At 38.4% G+C, this 15,795-nt stretch overlaps 1 protein-coding gene across 1 annotated transcript in view; it reads left to right on the top strand.

The window, feature by feature from the left end:
• The window catches only part of dpr11 (defective proboscis extension response 11), an 80,722-nt gene that overhangs the window by 50,402 nt on the left and 14,525 nt on the right, over positions 1–15,795 (top strand). Inside the window, exons 3-4 of the mRNA XM_032433923.2 lie at positions 11,679–11,944; positions 15,478–15,548. Coding sequence (XP_032289814.1) covers positions 11,679–11,944; positions 15,478–15,548 — 337 coding nt within the window. The remainder of the gene's footprint in view (positions 1–11,678; positions 11,945–15,477; positions 15,549–15,795) is intronic.

The raw sequence follows: 15,795 nt of genomic DNA on the forward strand, positions 1-15,795 counted from the left end.
AAGTGATATTAATGTGGACTCCAGCTACAATAACCCAAAAACCCAGCTGACAGGAGCTAGCAGTAGAACAACAAGCTAGGTTAAACTTTTTAGACTACTGTTTGCACTGGTTAGGAGGAGTTAAAAAACTCTTTATACAAATTAATTTGACATACAATTTTATTAAATTTACAGCACTCGAGTCAGAGCTTTCGCACACGAATAGGGCACACAGATGCTTAAGCTTTAAAAGCTTAAAGCTTAGATAGCTTAGCTAGTAGAACCTAGTTAAAAGTTCACTAATACGAGCGCATTTACTAATACGCGTTTACTTAAAGGAACAGTTGCCTTAAATGCTTACATTAAAATATATTTCTGGAAATATATCGTCACTAGCTCCAACTGCGACGCCCTTTTGCCATAACCATCTGCCAGCTACACACGTCGCGCAATTATTTTAAAATTATGTGCAAGATAGTTATGCAGACATGCTGTGAAAAATATGCACAGGCGCATAATTGACATAAAAAACAATTGCGTTTATTTTTCTTATTTGCTTCTTTTCTTTTTTTTTATTCAAGGCGCAAAACGTGTTTAGAACGCGTTACACGCTTGCACTCTGCGCTGCGCGGCGACTCCATCATTAGATGGTATAAAAAATATAAACTGCTCGCAAATAAAATTTCACCTGCTATCAACAAATTGCGCTACTTTGCAGGTTAACTGCAGCGGAACAGACAAGGCGTCCGTGACGTGGCGCGATGAGAGACCAACAACCAGCAACAACAACGACAACCAACAACAACTTCACTTGATGTGCATGACTTGCAACAAAGCGAGCTACTCCGCTCGCGGTGGTGTTGTCTGTGGGTGTGTATCTGTGTGTCTGTTTGTGTGCGTTTGTGTGTATAGTTGATTGCTGACTGTTGTGGTGCCTTCTGTATGTAGGCGGGGCGACGGATGGGGGTGTGTGCTGTTAAAAGCACCGAGTTTACGACGTGTTGGAATTTTTATTCATTTTAAAGTATTTGCTGAGCATCCGTCGCTGCTTCCAGCTCCAGCTCCATGGTCAGGATGCTGTGCAGTGCCCGTAAAACTGTATTAAGCGTCGAAAACTAAGTTATGCAACGTAGCGCTGAGTTACGGTCATAGCCAGGTGACTACATGTGAATATCGGCCATCCGCAAGCTCATAAAACAGCAAATGTGTGCAAGTGTGGAGGATGCACTGATGCCCTACACTCAATTGTAGAGTATATAGCATAAGATAAGCAAGAAAAATAAAAGTTCTAATCTATAAATTGTTTATCCTTCTTCAATAATATGCTAGATTGTAACTACACTAGATTGTAAGGTATAAAGTCAAAGAGGGCTTAAATAGTTCTTACTGATCAATTATTTCTCCATCTTCAATAACATTTATCTATGTTATTAATTTGGGATTTTACATACCAACTTATCGGAATATCTTTCCTACAGTATCAGAGTTACTTGGATAACTGTTGATACTTTATGAAATAGATGTTAATATATTATTTTTCCTTGTCCAAAAATATTTCAGGGTTTTGGAATATTTCTAAAAATTTCTAAAATTAGTATTATATAATTTTAGTTTTATTTGTTCCTTGACTTGTATTCTACATTCAGCATTTCATTCTATTATCTACACTCTCTAGCACAATTTTATTTCTTCTCCATTAATATTAGCATATTAGGGAATATTTCTAAGCCAAGACATATTTGCATAGCAAATTTTTGGACTCTGCTCCTACGATCTCTCACATGGCAGCTTTATGTACCTTATGGATCAGTTCCTAGAGCACTTCCAGCACTACCTTTCGGCCACTTTATTAGTACAGGGTATAATAAGCAGCTGCTGCAGCGCCTACATGGTGGATTCTATGAACTTTATGATGGGCTAAGTGACGGTTGTGAGGCTTCACTGTACATACGGCTTGAATGACACGTTGCGGAAGTTGTGGCTTAGGTAAAACGTGTGTGAAAGAGCATCAGCCCACAGTTTATGTTTGTTCGTATGTGTGAGTTTCGAGCTAAGCTCAAAAATACGCAAACTTGTTTGCTCAAAAGGCATAAAACATAAAAAATATAAAACACGCTCCAACACCGCCCACATGAGGAGAGGCGCAGGATGGTGCGTGCTTTTATGTCACCATTACCGCATCATAAAATCCTTTTTGTGTTCAACTAATGATGGATGAATGTAGCCACAGGTGGGGATTTACACGTGCTAACAGAAATAGAGATGAAGAAAGCGAGAGAGAGAGAGAGAGAGAGAGAGAGAAAGTTCGGCCTGGGTTTTGCCAATATGTCTGTATCTGGTGCTCTGACATCAATGTCCATTATGAAATTGCATAACGTACAGCTCAACAGCTAATTCGCTGCTGCAACAAAATGTCCCTCGGTTCAATACAAAAAAACTAGCCATCCATTATTATATGCATTATGCGGATTTTACAGTTTGTTAATTTCCACTGAATATTACGCAAATTTTTGTTTTCACAAATTGAAAACTAATGTTCCTGCTGCAACATGTTTTTGTGGCAAAGCCGCGAAATTAACGTTGCGCTTCATTCATTATGCAACAGACAGCGACAACAACAAAAAATGAATATCCAGCGTTTGCAACAACAATTAAAATAGCAAAAACTTTAGTAGAATTTGTACTTGCATTTTAATGAACTAATTACAGTTGGGATTTGACAAAAAAGAGTTTCTAAATTTGTAGTCAACGCACATTTTTAGCAGGGATTTAATATGAGCTATAAATGGAAGCTGGCTTGATAAAAATATATTAATTTATCTCATTTTTTTTTCTTACAGTGTTGATTTTGGCCACCTTTTATTTTTTTAAATATTAAATTTCTTAGATCCGGGGTTTAATTTATTAGAATAATAAAGTGAAAACTATGTTGTCTTAATATGTATTTCTTTTATTTTGAATTTTCTTGATTGATGGTATCTAAAAAATTTTCTTAATATATTAATTAATTGCAAATTTATTTGCATTTCGAGCGTTAAGGATAAATTAATTGGAATACTGCTTAAGGACTTTCGATTTGTCATAATTCCAAATTCGCATAAGCCCAGAAATCTTTGAAATAGCAAGCTCTTACTTCCTTCTAAGCCATAACTTATTTATTTGAATATATATTTCCTTCAATAATGACTTATGCTCGAGCGGATGAGCGTCATGCTCATCCTGGGCCTAAATATATAATTGAGCTTATTGATCTACATTTGATTGCCTTAAAAAAAAGATGACTATAAAAAAAGTTAAATACAACAAAAAATATGGCTTATGATTATAAATAAATTATAATATATATAATAATAATATAATCTATAATAATTATATGATTATAAGTAAATATTATTATAGCCCAAACGAAGAAACAAAAATGATTTTAGTGCATTGGTGTTTAATCAACATTAACATAGAAACCGCATTTCAACTGAAAATGTCAATCCGATAAATGCAATAGAAACCGCTTTGAAAACTGGGCGCAAGAGCTAAATGCAAATGTATATATTGGGAAAACAGTTTGCACATGCGGTTAGGGCTGACAAATTTCGGGTGGAAATTGATAAACACATAATTTGTTGCATAATTAATAACTAAATGGAATAAATGGAATAATAAATAAATTCAAACAAAGCGCGTCAAATGCGAAATGCGAAGCTCAAATGTAAACCGCAGACTATTAGGGTCTATTAAGCGTGATCTAATGGCTGTCAGTATTTTTAATACATATTTGTTTATGCTACTTTTTCATATCCTTTTTATTTGTTGTTATTTATTTAATTTACGACATGACGCACATAGTATGCATAACTCTGTGGTTTTTTTGAATTGTTGCGTAAATATTTATTTATGCATTAAATTTGTCAAATCCAGATGGCGATGTTTTTGTAACATGAACCCAAACATTGAACGTCACGTTTATTTAAAGCATAATTAAAAGCGGCTAATGCTGAAAAAATAATGTCCATATGTATGCACAGCTCGTCTACATATTAAATATATGTCATGGCATTTTTTTCGCTTCTCTGTCTTCTTCAAAGATATCGAATGAAATGTGAATAAATTGAGTTCATTCATGGCACTTGCACTCGAATTGATCTATTTAAAACTAAGCAAAAACTTGTTCTGAAGCCACTTTAAAGTTGTTCCGATTTCTTTGCCCGCATTCCAATCCCCGGCTCTGCAGTCTATCAATTGCTTTCATTACAGCCAGGTTTTTCCCCTTGATACCTGTTCCTTGAACAAATTTGGACGAAACTGCAGCACAGCCAAAATAAAATACAAAAATCATATAGAGACAGAGTGCGTCATAGTGACTGCCATTCGTAACTAACCGGCTCAAACCGGGTCACCCAATGTCACGCCTCAAGGCCGAAAACTTCGGGCTGGCATACACGGTTAAAAAGTAAGAGTAGGAGAGTGGAAAAGGTGTAGATGGCCTTACAAATTGGATTTGCAACCTCACAAGGCGTTACGCAAAGCACACACACACATAAACCATTTTCATTTTCGCTACAATTTTTATACCCTAAGCCCATTGAAAATGAGTAAAAGGGGTAAACATGGAGAATGAGACAGCTCACACGTACATTCTTGACCGAGTCGATCTGCCCATATCCGTCGATCTCAGAGATTATAATTAACAGAGGTACTTGATACGGAAAAGATCGATTCGAAAATTCTATTTTTTGAGCAAATCTCGATACAAAATTTCATATATAGACTCTCCGATAGTATACACTGATCTAAAATCCCTCCTCAATGTATTCAACTAGGCTTTAACATCTTGACATATAAATTTCATTTTTTTGCCCAAAAAATCGGACTATAAGGACCGAAGCAAAGCTTGGAGCTCTGGGATGTATTTGTGTGGTTTTTTGTGTATGGAAGCCGGAATGATTGCAAAAGTAGCTCATGCTAAGTCTTACTTGTTTGGCCAAAGTTTTCCTGCGATGCTGATATGCAAATATGCAACTTGCAAATTTCAGGCTGGACTTGTATTGCTGTACGTGGCTAAAAAATGTTATGGGTTATGCTAATTACAAGTTGTGCCTTGTTGCAACCTGCGAGCGTAATATAATGTCGATTTCCAGGGCAATAATTACAGCGAGAAAAAGGAAGTGCGAGCGTGAGGATGAGTCTGAAACAGGGCTTGATGGGCGCATGGGGGCATGGCACACAAAGCAAGTCGCATAATTGCTGCCTTCCGGCCTTTCGAAAACTCATTTCCGGTTTGGCTACTTCAACTGCAGCTGCAACAGACTGTAAATTGTATGCCAATTTGTCGTTAGTCAATAACCATAGCTATCTCGCTCGCTCTCTCTCTCTCTCTCTCTCTCTCACTCTCTCTCTCGCTGTGTTTTTCTAACATTAATTAACCCTAATTAAGTTCGCTGTAGCTGGACCCACAGCGCAAAGTTGCCGCACCGTTAACAACGCGACCAACTGCAAATGTATCTATATCTGTATCTGTAGCTGTAGCTGTATCTGAGGCCTGTATCTACCGGGCGTATCTGTAGCAGCTGTATATACAAAGTGTGCGGTATTGCTTGGAAAATGCTTTTGGGCGTTTTCACTGAAATTGTTAAGCAACTGCCGCAGAATGCCGAACGCAGTTACTTAGTTAGTACCGTAAAAGACTGCGGGCAATTTTGCGACATTTAACAAGCATTTATTTAAACTTTTCCTGCGCTGTGAGTGTGCGTCAGTCCGTCTGTGTGTGTATCTATGTAAGTGTGTCTGTGTGTGTACATCTGCAATGTAAAATGTTTAATTAAAGTATGCAAAAGTTGTGTCAGCTGCCGCTGACTGCAGCAGCAAAAGCAGCTGTAAATAACATCCGGTTATGCGGAATACAGAATACAGAATGCGTAATACGAATACGAGAGAGTATCAGAGTTTCTTTTAGTTGTCATCGTCGACTTTGTGCGTATCCCCTTAAACTTGTGAGCTTTTGTGGGTCTGTGTGCGCTGTTTGTTGTCATGTACTGGTCTTGTTATGTTGCTGAAATTGATATTTTAATTAATTTTACGTACAGCAAGTTTTATGTTCTAATTCACATAACTTTTAAATGACCAACTTTTACCTGAGCCAAACACGCAGCAACAGCCACAATTTGTTTCATCTTTTTTGTTTCGTTTGTGAGCTTCATTAATATACTGCCAGCAGCAGTGTCTTCTGTCTCCGTGAATGTGAGCAAGCAAAACAGAGACTAATATGAACTGAAGTTGGCATTTTAGATATCTTACTTGTTTTGTTGTGTAAAAGAAACCAATTGGAAGTATGTGGAACTCATGCAAAGTACCTACTCTCTCGAGATATATACCCATTCTTTCGATATTAAAAGATTACCATCTATATTTTTACCATTTGTAAACGTTTCTCGGTCTTGCACGTCCATACTTTTCCGGCTCTACTCTGTCCCGATCGTAATATTGTCTTATTGCTCTTCGCTTGCCATTCGTAAGTTTATTGGACTTGAACCTTTAAACTTTGTTCCTTTCCACGCCATTCGTTAACGTTTCTTATCTTTCTTACTTATTTCTCCACGCCATTTGTAAACATTTCTTGCGTTAATGCCTCCAGCCATTCGTAAACGTTTCTCTTATTTGCACGTATTTACTCTTGGAGTCTTATTCTTTCGCTAGCGTAGAATTGAAAATTTTGCAATGCACGCCTTTCGTAAACTTTTTGCGTACAAAATGCTGTGATTTCTACGATTATAACAAACACTACGCTTAGGGGTTTTTTTTTATTATTCGAAGTGTGGATGTGTTATATCAATTCTCTAACGGGTTATATCGAATTTATGGTAATATTTGTGCTATCTACTTAAACTGTGGTTAGATGGCCGATTCGAGCCGAGTTTTAGCATTTGGGGCCGCAACATGGACTGCAACATGGACTGCAGCAAGGGCTGCAGCAAGGAGTGCAGCAAGAACCACAACAGCACGGACAGCAACAGGGCCCGCAGCATGGTCCACAGCAAGGTGAACACTTTCCGCAACAGGGTCCACAGCACGGACTGCAGCAGGGGCTGCAGCATGGAGCACAGCATTTACCACAGCAACTGCCACAGCCTTGACATGGACTACAACAGGGTCCACAGCACGGGCCACAGCATGGTCCGCAACAGCAACTGCAACAGGGCCCGCAGGGAGGTGGGCAGCAGGGCGTACAACAAGGTCCACAGCAAGGGCTGCACATCTTAAATTCGTAAACTAAATGGAATTGTATTTAATAGAATTGCGATTAAGAGAAACTGAATTCAACAATGTCCATGGCTCATACGCTCACCTTCAACCCGTCAGAGAATTGAATTTGTTTTCGAATTTCGTGTGTTTTAGTGTACAGAATTGTCTAGATTATGAGACTTCATTGTCATGTTGACATCTGTTAAAAAAGTCATACGATTTATTTGACGCAAAATATTTTGTTTATTAAATATTAAGGGAAGTGTTTTGTTCAGGCCTTCAATAACATTTCCTTAACTCTTGTTCTTTTGTTTCTTGTCTTTGATCTTGAACAAACTTCAATTTTAGTCGCATTTGGTCTGCTCATTTTCTACAAATCTTCAATTCCGTTTTTTATTGTGCATTCCCAAATCCGCAATCTCTGCTTTCCCTCTATCGTGAAAACTAACAGCAGCTCATTTTCAGCAGAGGCTAAACAAAGCCTTGGCAAATTGTTTGAGTGCCAGCCGGCCCAAGGGCAGGACAAATCATGGCGTTGCTTTGACAAATCATACACGGCTCCTGTCGCTCATCCGAATAGCGAAAACCCGCATTGATGACACGCCCTAGCCAAAGTCTGGCCGCCCACACGGCCCGCCCCTCCTAGCTATGCTGCAGGAAGAGTCTCCAACTTTTGTCACTGGCAATTGAACGGCTTTGATCTTTTCAACGCGCCTTCAATTTAAGCGTGTCGATTGCAGCGAGTCTGACAATGTTTGTGTATATGTGTATGGGTGTTGCCCTTGGCTGTCTGTATGTGTGTGTGTGCCTCATACAGGCACTCGTGCGTGTATTTGTCAACTCAGCAAAGGAGGCGACATCGGGACCCAGCATTGGCACTGGCAATGCCATTGGATGCATGAAACCTTTTGTCAATTACGGCGGACGTCAATGTTGCTGCCACTTTTTGTGGCACTGCCACATGCCACATGCCACATACACACACATACACACACTCACACACACACACACACACTCAAACGCTGTCAGTGACAGGGCCCGACTCTGAAAGGCACAAAATAGGCAAAGATGAAATGATTGCTGATTTCTGGTGCAGACGAGGGCCTTGGGCACCCAACTCCCATTTCGGCTGCCTGCCAGGCGTATGGGCAAAACATTTCTGCTGCATCGAACCTTCCCTTTACTACTCCCCACCGCCCCGCCACACACAACTTGACTGACGCTAACCGTCAACGGTGCCCATCAAAAACGGCGCAGCAATTAAATTGACGTACGAGTTGTCAAACTCGAAATCATTCGCTCTTTTAATTGGGGCACAAGCTCGGATCAAATCATTTGTCCGCGGGCTGAAACGCTTCTTTTTTTAGAAGCTTATGCATATTTTTGTTTTCAGTTTTTTGCTTAGAACTTTTTTATGTGCATTTTGTGTTGGTTGAGGTTGTCGTGTTTAAGGTGACAGCAGAGGAAAAAAAGGGAAAAAGAGAAGTGCAGAATTAAGAGCTGGTGACAATTGAAATGTGTTTAATGTGGCTTGAAGGAGTCAATATTAGATTAAAGTTGTATCAAACATAAGAAAACATCTTTTTCGTAAAATATATATTTTAGGAAAAATTAAGGAAAACCTTTTTTGATTTATTTTAAAGTGTGAATACCTTTATTTTAATTAAATTTATTTTATTTTTAATTTGAGTTCATTTCGTTAGTTTTAATTCTAATTAGTAGCCATATAAAAAAAAAAATATTAATATTTATATTTAAATATTTTTATTTTATTTTATTTAAATTTTATTTGATATTAATTGTTGAATATTATTATTGTAAATATTTTAAATAATATGTATACACACATAAATACTTTAATTTTTTTTATTATAATATTGTAAAATATTTTATTTAGTTTTAATATTTATTATTATTTTTCTTTATATTTATATTTACGCATATTTAATGTTTGATATAAATATCTTATACTATATTACATTTTATATATATAAAAAAAATATATATATAATAAAATATATTTAAATTTTATTTTACTTATATTAATATTCAAATATATGTATATTTATATAAATAGATATGTTTATTTTTTTATTTATTATTTTTTATATTTATTCTTGTATTTCTCTTGTTGCTATGCATCATAGTTTTACTCTTCAATTATTTTAATCCCTTGCCCAGAGCACAGCTCGAAATCCCCAATCAAAGATTATGCGTTTGAAATAGTATGCAAAGTCGATTTAAATAAAATATATAAAAATATATATATTGGCCTCTTTTTCAATATTTTTAAAAAAAATTGTTCGCTTTCAGCTCGCTGCGCATTGGGGTCAGGGCAAAAACAGATTTCAATTCCAGTTTGAAAGAATCGATTTGGCCAACGAATTTATAAACAAAAATATAAAAAAAACAACTGAAATTGTCAGCGACAGGCGGCAAATGCGTCAATATCAAAGTTGAATTGTCCCAATGGGTGCGCACTTTGGCGTATTACCAAAAAATAATTTATAACTGCACTCATCAGGCAAAAATAACGCCACAAGCACGTCAAAATCAGCGGCGATTGTTAGGCGCCGGCTGTGCGGCGGTTGAGTTTTGCGTAGGTGCTACGTTTTTAGCTGCAGAGTCTTTCACATGGCGCAATTGCTAGTTAATTGTCGATTCAGCAAATATCATGCGTAGCAGCTTCCCAGACCCGCAGTCAGCACCGCCGGGCTGCGGCCCACTGTATGGCTGAGTGCGTAATGCCAAATCATCGTCTGTGGTGACGCCGCAAACAACAATCAATTTTAATGAACGCCATTCATTAAAAAACTTTGCAGCGCGAAAATCACAAGCGCATGGGCGTTGGCTTGGATAGTGGGTGGGTTGATTGGGTGATTGGGTGGTTGCTGCTGCTGCTGCTGAGTGGTGATGACGCGTGGAAGCCACTTAAACGGCGTTGATTAATTCGAAACCGAAAACTGACAGTCGCCACCAAACAAAGGCACAAGCACACCAACTGCCGTCACCTGCAGCTGTGTCTGCGTGTGTGTGTGTGTGTGTGTGTGTGTCTGCGTGTGTGCGTGAAGGTGTGGCAACTGCTCGTATCTGCGCCTGGCTGGTTTGTCGGTTTTGTTAGATGACGCGCTGCGGGTTCTCCGCGAACAAGCGTCATGCGCATATTTGCCACATCGTCAATTAATGTTGTCGCTGTTGTTGCTTGTTGTTGTTGTTGTTGTTGCGGTTGCTACTTGAGCTGCCAATGACATTGGGTGTTTTGATAAAGCACCAAACGCAGTTTGTCAATTTCGCATGCCACATAAAACGAGGCGCAAAATTATTTATTCATTGATGACAAGAAATTTGAACTGGAGGTGGAGCAAATCAAATTAAAGCAATATGTTAATCATTATTTATTGCATTGACTAATTCTACGTGAAGATATAGCAGTCATTATACTATATATTGAAGTCAAGCGCCATCTATTGTCAATTATTAATGCGAGATATTAGAATCCAGCCAGTTATGAGGAATTTAATTGAGATATCTTAAAAAAAATTGCAACTGGTTTTTCTGTTAAGCTTAATTTAAATATTGCTTTGAATTTATATGAAACAAATATAGGTGCTCATATAGGAACCTATATGTTACAATGAGAGCTATGTGATGTTGATAAGATCCTTCCTATGTATAAGGAGCTAATGCTCACAATATTTTGAAAGAATAAAGGCCTTCTCAAAAAACATATTTTTAGGCCGATCATTCCTATGGTAGTCATATGATAGTGTGGTCCGATATTATTAAGATTTGGCTGATATCTAGAGAACAATTTTAAATTAGTGGCTGCCGAGTTTGGTTAAGATATCTTCAAAAACCTTAACTTCTAGCTGATCTTTAATATGGCAGCTATTTGATAAAGTAGTCCTATCCGGCCAGGTCTGGCACATGTACTTAGACTAAGAGAAAGGCTTTCATAAAAAAACAGATAGACGGACGACTATGGCTATTTCCAGTCGGCCCTCGTTAATACTGATCAAGAGATTATCTGATTTTATTCCTTTTACAATTCAATAGAAAATAAATCATACGACATCATCGACAAGATATTTCCCAAAGTTTCAGAATAGCTTAAAATGTTTTAAATATTAATTAAAATGCAATTAAATGAATGCCCTGTTTTAATGAATAGATATTAAAGTCGAACACAATTTCTTTAACACCCAGGCTTGGGGATAATCGATGTTAGATAATTTGCGTGCTGCTTTAATGTGGCCCGATCCCCAATCAAAGCCACAATCAGCCCCAGACACCCCCTTATCCAGGGGCTGTTAATCACACACCTATTGATACGCCTATCTCACGTGTGCTTTGTACGTGACAAAGGCTCTGCCCGAAACGCAGCTCAAATTGCGATTTCGATTAACAAGAAATCAACTTGATTTTGATTTTTTTTTTCTGCTCTGTTCCCAAATCAATTTCAGCATCGCATCCACAGATGAGAGCAGCGGCCACAGCCACCGCCCCAGCCACAGCCGCTGCCACAGCCACGGCCAGCGGCAGTTTCGATGAGAGCGGCGTGGACACGTCCTCGTCGGCGGCTGTTGGTTTCCCGGCTCAAGTGTCGTCCTTGCTGCCCGAGGTCGGCGCCCTGTCGGCGACCGGTGCCCTGGTGGAGCCCTATCTGGATGGCTATGCCACATCGAATGTGACCACGCAGATTGGCACCCATGCCTATCTGCCGTGTCGGGTAAGCGGCAACCTAATCATTTCTCTTTATTTGCACTCGTATTTCATAATTTGTAGCTTGGCTTATACTTATATTTCTTGTGAATAGTTTTCTTGGATTGCGTGCATGTTTTTGTTTGTAATTATCGGTAGGTCCTGCTCCTCTACAGCTCCTACTGCGTCTCTCTGTTTGCCCATTAACATCTCGACCGTAGGAAACACATTAAATTTTATTGCGTAAATATTTGCCGAACAACTCGAGGCACTCGGCCATGAGGTGTGACCGCGTCGTGTATTTAACACAAAGCTGAAATACAAATGCCACCAAAATATACCCCACCCCCTTCCCCTTCCCACCTAGCAGGGTACTATGGGGTGGAGGGGGGTGGGGGGGGGGTGATTATGGGCGGTCTCGCACTGTGTTTACGCAGGTGTTTAAAGGTCAACGCCGGCCAACAGGCAGCCGAACATGCAAATTGTTTGCTTAGAAGTTGTAAATATTGTATTGCGGTCAACAATGGCAGCAACAATAACAACATCGACTAGCCGAAAGCTAAAATTAAATTTACACAAATTAGTTTTATGGCATTACGTGCTTTGTCCAAACTCAACAAATGATATAATATCCCTTGACTAGTTTCAACTGATATGCACGCAAACAAAAATTCAAGCGGAAGCTGAAATAAATTATTTTGCCCAAATTGAAAACTAAGTCCAGCCTTTGTCGAACAAAAAATAGTCAGCTTATTATTTTATTATTATTATACCCTGAACCCATTAAAAATGGGTATAAGGGTATATTGTATTTGTGCAAAGTCCAAATGTATGTAACAGGCAGAAGGAAGCATCTCCAATCCCATAAAGTATATATATTCTTGATCAGCACCAATAGCCGAGTCGATCTAGCCATGTCCGTCTGTCTGTCTGTCTGTCTGTCTGTCTGTCTGTCTGTCTGCTTGTCTGACTGTCTGTCCGTCTGTCCGTATGTATGAACGCAAGGATCTCAGAGCCTATAAGAGCTAGAGACTTGAAATTTTAGATGTATATGCTCCTAGTTCCCGCGCAGATCGCAGAGTTTGTTTCCGATAATCGATAACTTACTCCGTTTCCAAGCAATCGATAAAAATATCGATATCGATATCCTGTTTTTTGATATTGGAAGAAGAGGTTTCAGGGTATCCCCTTATCGGGAGCTCCCGACTAGAACCTCTTACTTGTTATTATATCAGTTTCGAATTATTTAAATAATAAACATAAATATAAACATTTTCCAATAATCTTTCGCTTGGTAACGCTCAAGGAACGATACCAGCGAAGTTGAACCAGCCACCTTCCGCTTGCCATTCCGATGCGCAGGCAATCTGATTAAGTTCCGACTTATTATGCAGTCTTATTATGATCCCTTGTTTCTTGCTGATTTTTTAACAGTTTTAATTAAACATTTTTCTCCACTTGGAGCTTGAGTTCGCAAAAATCTCTTTACTTTATTTCACTTTATTACATTTCAGCTGTCCAGCTCTTTCGGCTTGGGCTGTACATTAATCACCAGTCACGGCAAACTAATTTATTAGTATATATGAATATACCTAAAGTGTGATATTTTTAAAGCGCTTTAAACACTATTGAATTGAATGACATGACGTCGAAGCTGCTACTAAGTATGCACAATATCTGTTCAGACTGATGTCTGTGCACATTTAAACTAATTATAAATATCACGCCCCAGTCCAATTTGTATCTCGAACAGAATCATCAATTTTTGGCATTCCGGAGTGCCCTTAATTGGCCGCCAGGTCAAAGGCAAAATGAAATTCAAATTCTTGCGCGGCTCGGCTCGCACACTAATTGTGGCCTTGGTCATTAATCGTTTGGGTGGGCGGCGGTACTTCGACACAACTTGAAACTGGCGAAAATATATATTTAATGCATGGAGCCAGCAGCTTGTGCTGTAATTTTCCCTAAAACGAAGCAATGTTAATTTTTCGTTGTCATGGTCAATTAAGTGCCGGCACTTCGTCGACAGCTGGCACACGCCATCACCCAGCACTCAGCATCCAATTTGAGGAGGAAACTGAAAGAATGAATAGGTCGCATCTAAATGTTTGTCAATTACGGGTACTCATTCGTTCGTTTTGCACTTGATGCCCAACGTTGTGAGCTGCGTTGCATGCGGCTCTTTGTTCGGCTGCCACATTAAGTGGCACAGTTGAGCGACTTCTTGCCTTTGAAGCTGACCGGGACTGAAGCTCCTTTTGAAATTGCTTGCATTTGTGCTCCGGCTGCCTGCTAAAGTCAGTAGAAGGACGTACAGCACTGTGCCACTATATGGCACTATGCACAGGTAGCAATTGGGCTATTCAAAGCATTCCAAGCAGCAGCTTATTGTAATTCCCACCAAGTTTAAGCCTTGTCAAGGTGCGCACACAATGCAGGCCCTTCGAGTCAAGCTCTCAGCCGAGTGCGATAGTTCTTTTTATTGGTCTGTTGTCACATCGAATGAAACATGAATTTAATTTGAGCATATTTGTTTCTACTTGTGCCATAATTAAATCTGGCATACATGCAGTGCCTAATAAGTTCATTGCAGGCCAAATTACAGGCCAGCTCGATGTAATGGCATCTACGGCCTGGGCGCAAAATCAATGCCAAAGTGTTGAATAGACAAAATAATTTTCATGTAAATTAAACAAACCAAAATGTATGCACACATACATGTGTGTGCGGGTGTGTGTGCGTCTGACTAAATGCATTTTAGATTTACTAACTACGACACATTTCGATAAATATCAGTGTTTGTGTGGGGGGGTTTAGTGCTCGGTCTGGTTGTCTGCTTGATAAGTTTCATGTTCATTTTGGTATTTAATTACATTTCAATGTTGTTTCTGTATCTGCCAGACTTCGCATACATTTTGGCGCATTAATTTACTCCCGGTTTGGGTCTGGAAAATCTGGCTTTGACCAATTTGCTAGTCAACCACGCCCGTCTCGCCCACACTTGTTGCTGGTAGTTGGAAGCATTTTAACCCTGTTACTACCGCACGTGATTCCTTTGTGTTTGTGTCATATAATTAAACCGGCTTCAGGTTGTATCTTTGAGTTTATGCGAAACTTAAAGTTAATTTTATTTACTCTTTACTTTGTGTAAGCATGTCTTCTTAAATGTTCTCAGCTTGGCAACACCCAAAACTTTAATTAAATAGAACGAGTTTCGAGTCCTCAAAGTAAGGCATCGACTCTAAATAGTAAGTAAAATTATCAAGAGGGTACATAGTTAAACACATGTCGCTTGTAAAGATGACATGAAAAATCAATGAATAGAAAGTTGTTAACTAACTTTACAACTGCAAAGTAATGAAAATTAAAATAAATAAATAAATACATAGGATATCTACAATTTTTAAATATTTTTAGATATTTAATTTCATTTAATCAATTTTTTTTTGTTAATGAAGCATTTTTAAATATTTTATTTTTAAGCAATATAAATTAATTAAATTAAAATAATCCGTAAAATATGAAAATGTTGACTTATGCTTGAAACTGTTCCATTCACAGGTTAAACAGCTTGGTAACAAGTCCGTATCCTGGATTCGTTTACGTGATGGCCACATACTCACGGTCGACAGGTAATTAACGAAACCCAATTATTACCGAACAAATAAATAATTTTCATACCCAAATTCCATGGCTATGGTAAAATTTAAAATTATTTGTATGATTTCAGCATCAGTTTCTGGCTTAGGAACAGTGCCAATTAACAAATTTAGTTATGCTGTGTGGAATATAAATGAGAATATTGAATATAGAAATTATTATTTGCTCAGATTGACGCCCAGAAGTGAATGCAAATATGTACACATGTTCGCATATTAG

Source organism: Drosophila virilis, chromosome 2, assembly GCF_030788295.1.
Source record: "Drosophila virilis strain 15010-1051.87 chromosome 2, Dvir_AGI_RSII-ME, whole genome shotgun sequence".
NCBI classification, from domain to species: Eukaryota; Metazoa; Arthropoda; class Insecta; order Diptera; family Drosophilidae; genus Drosophila; species Drosophila virilis.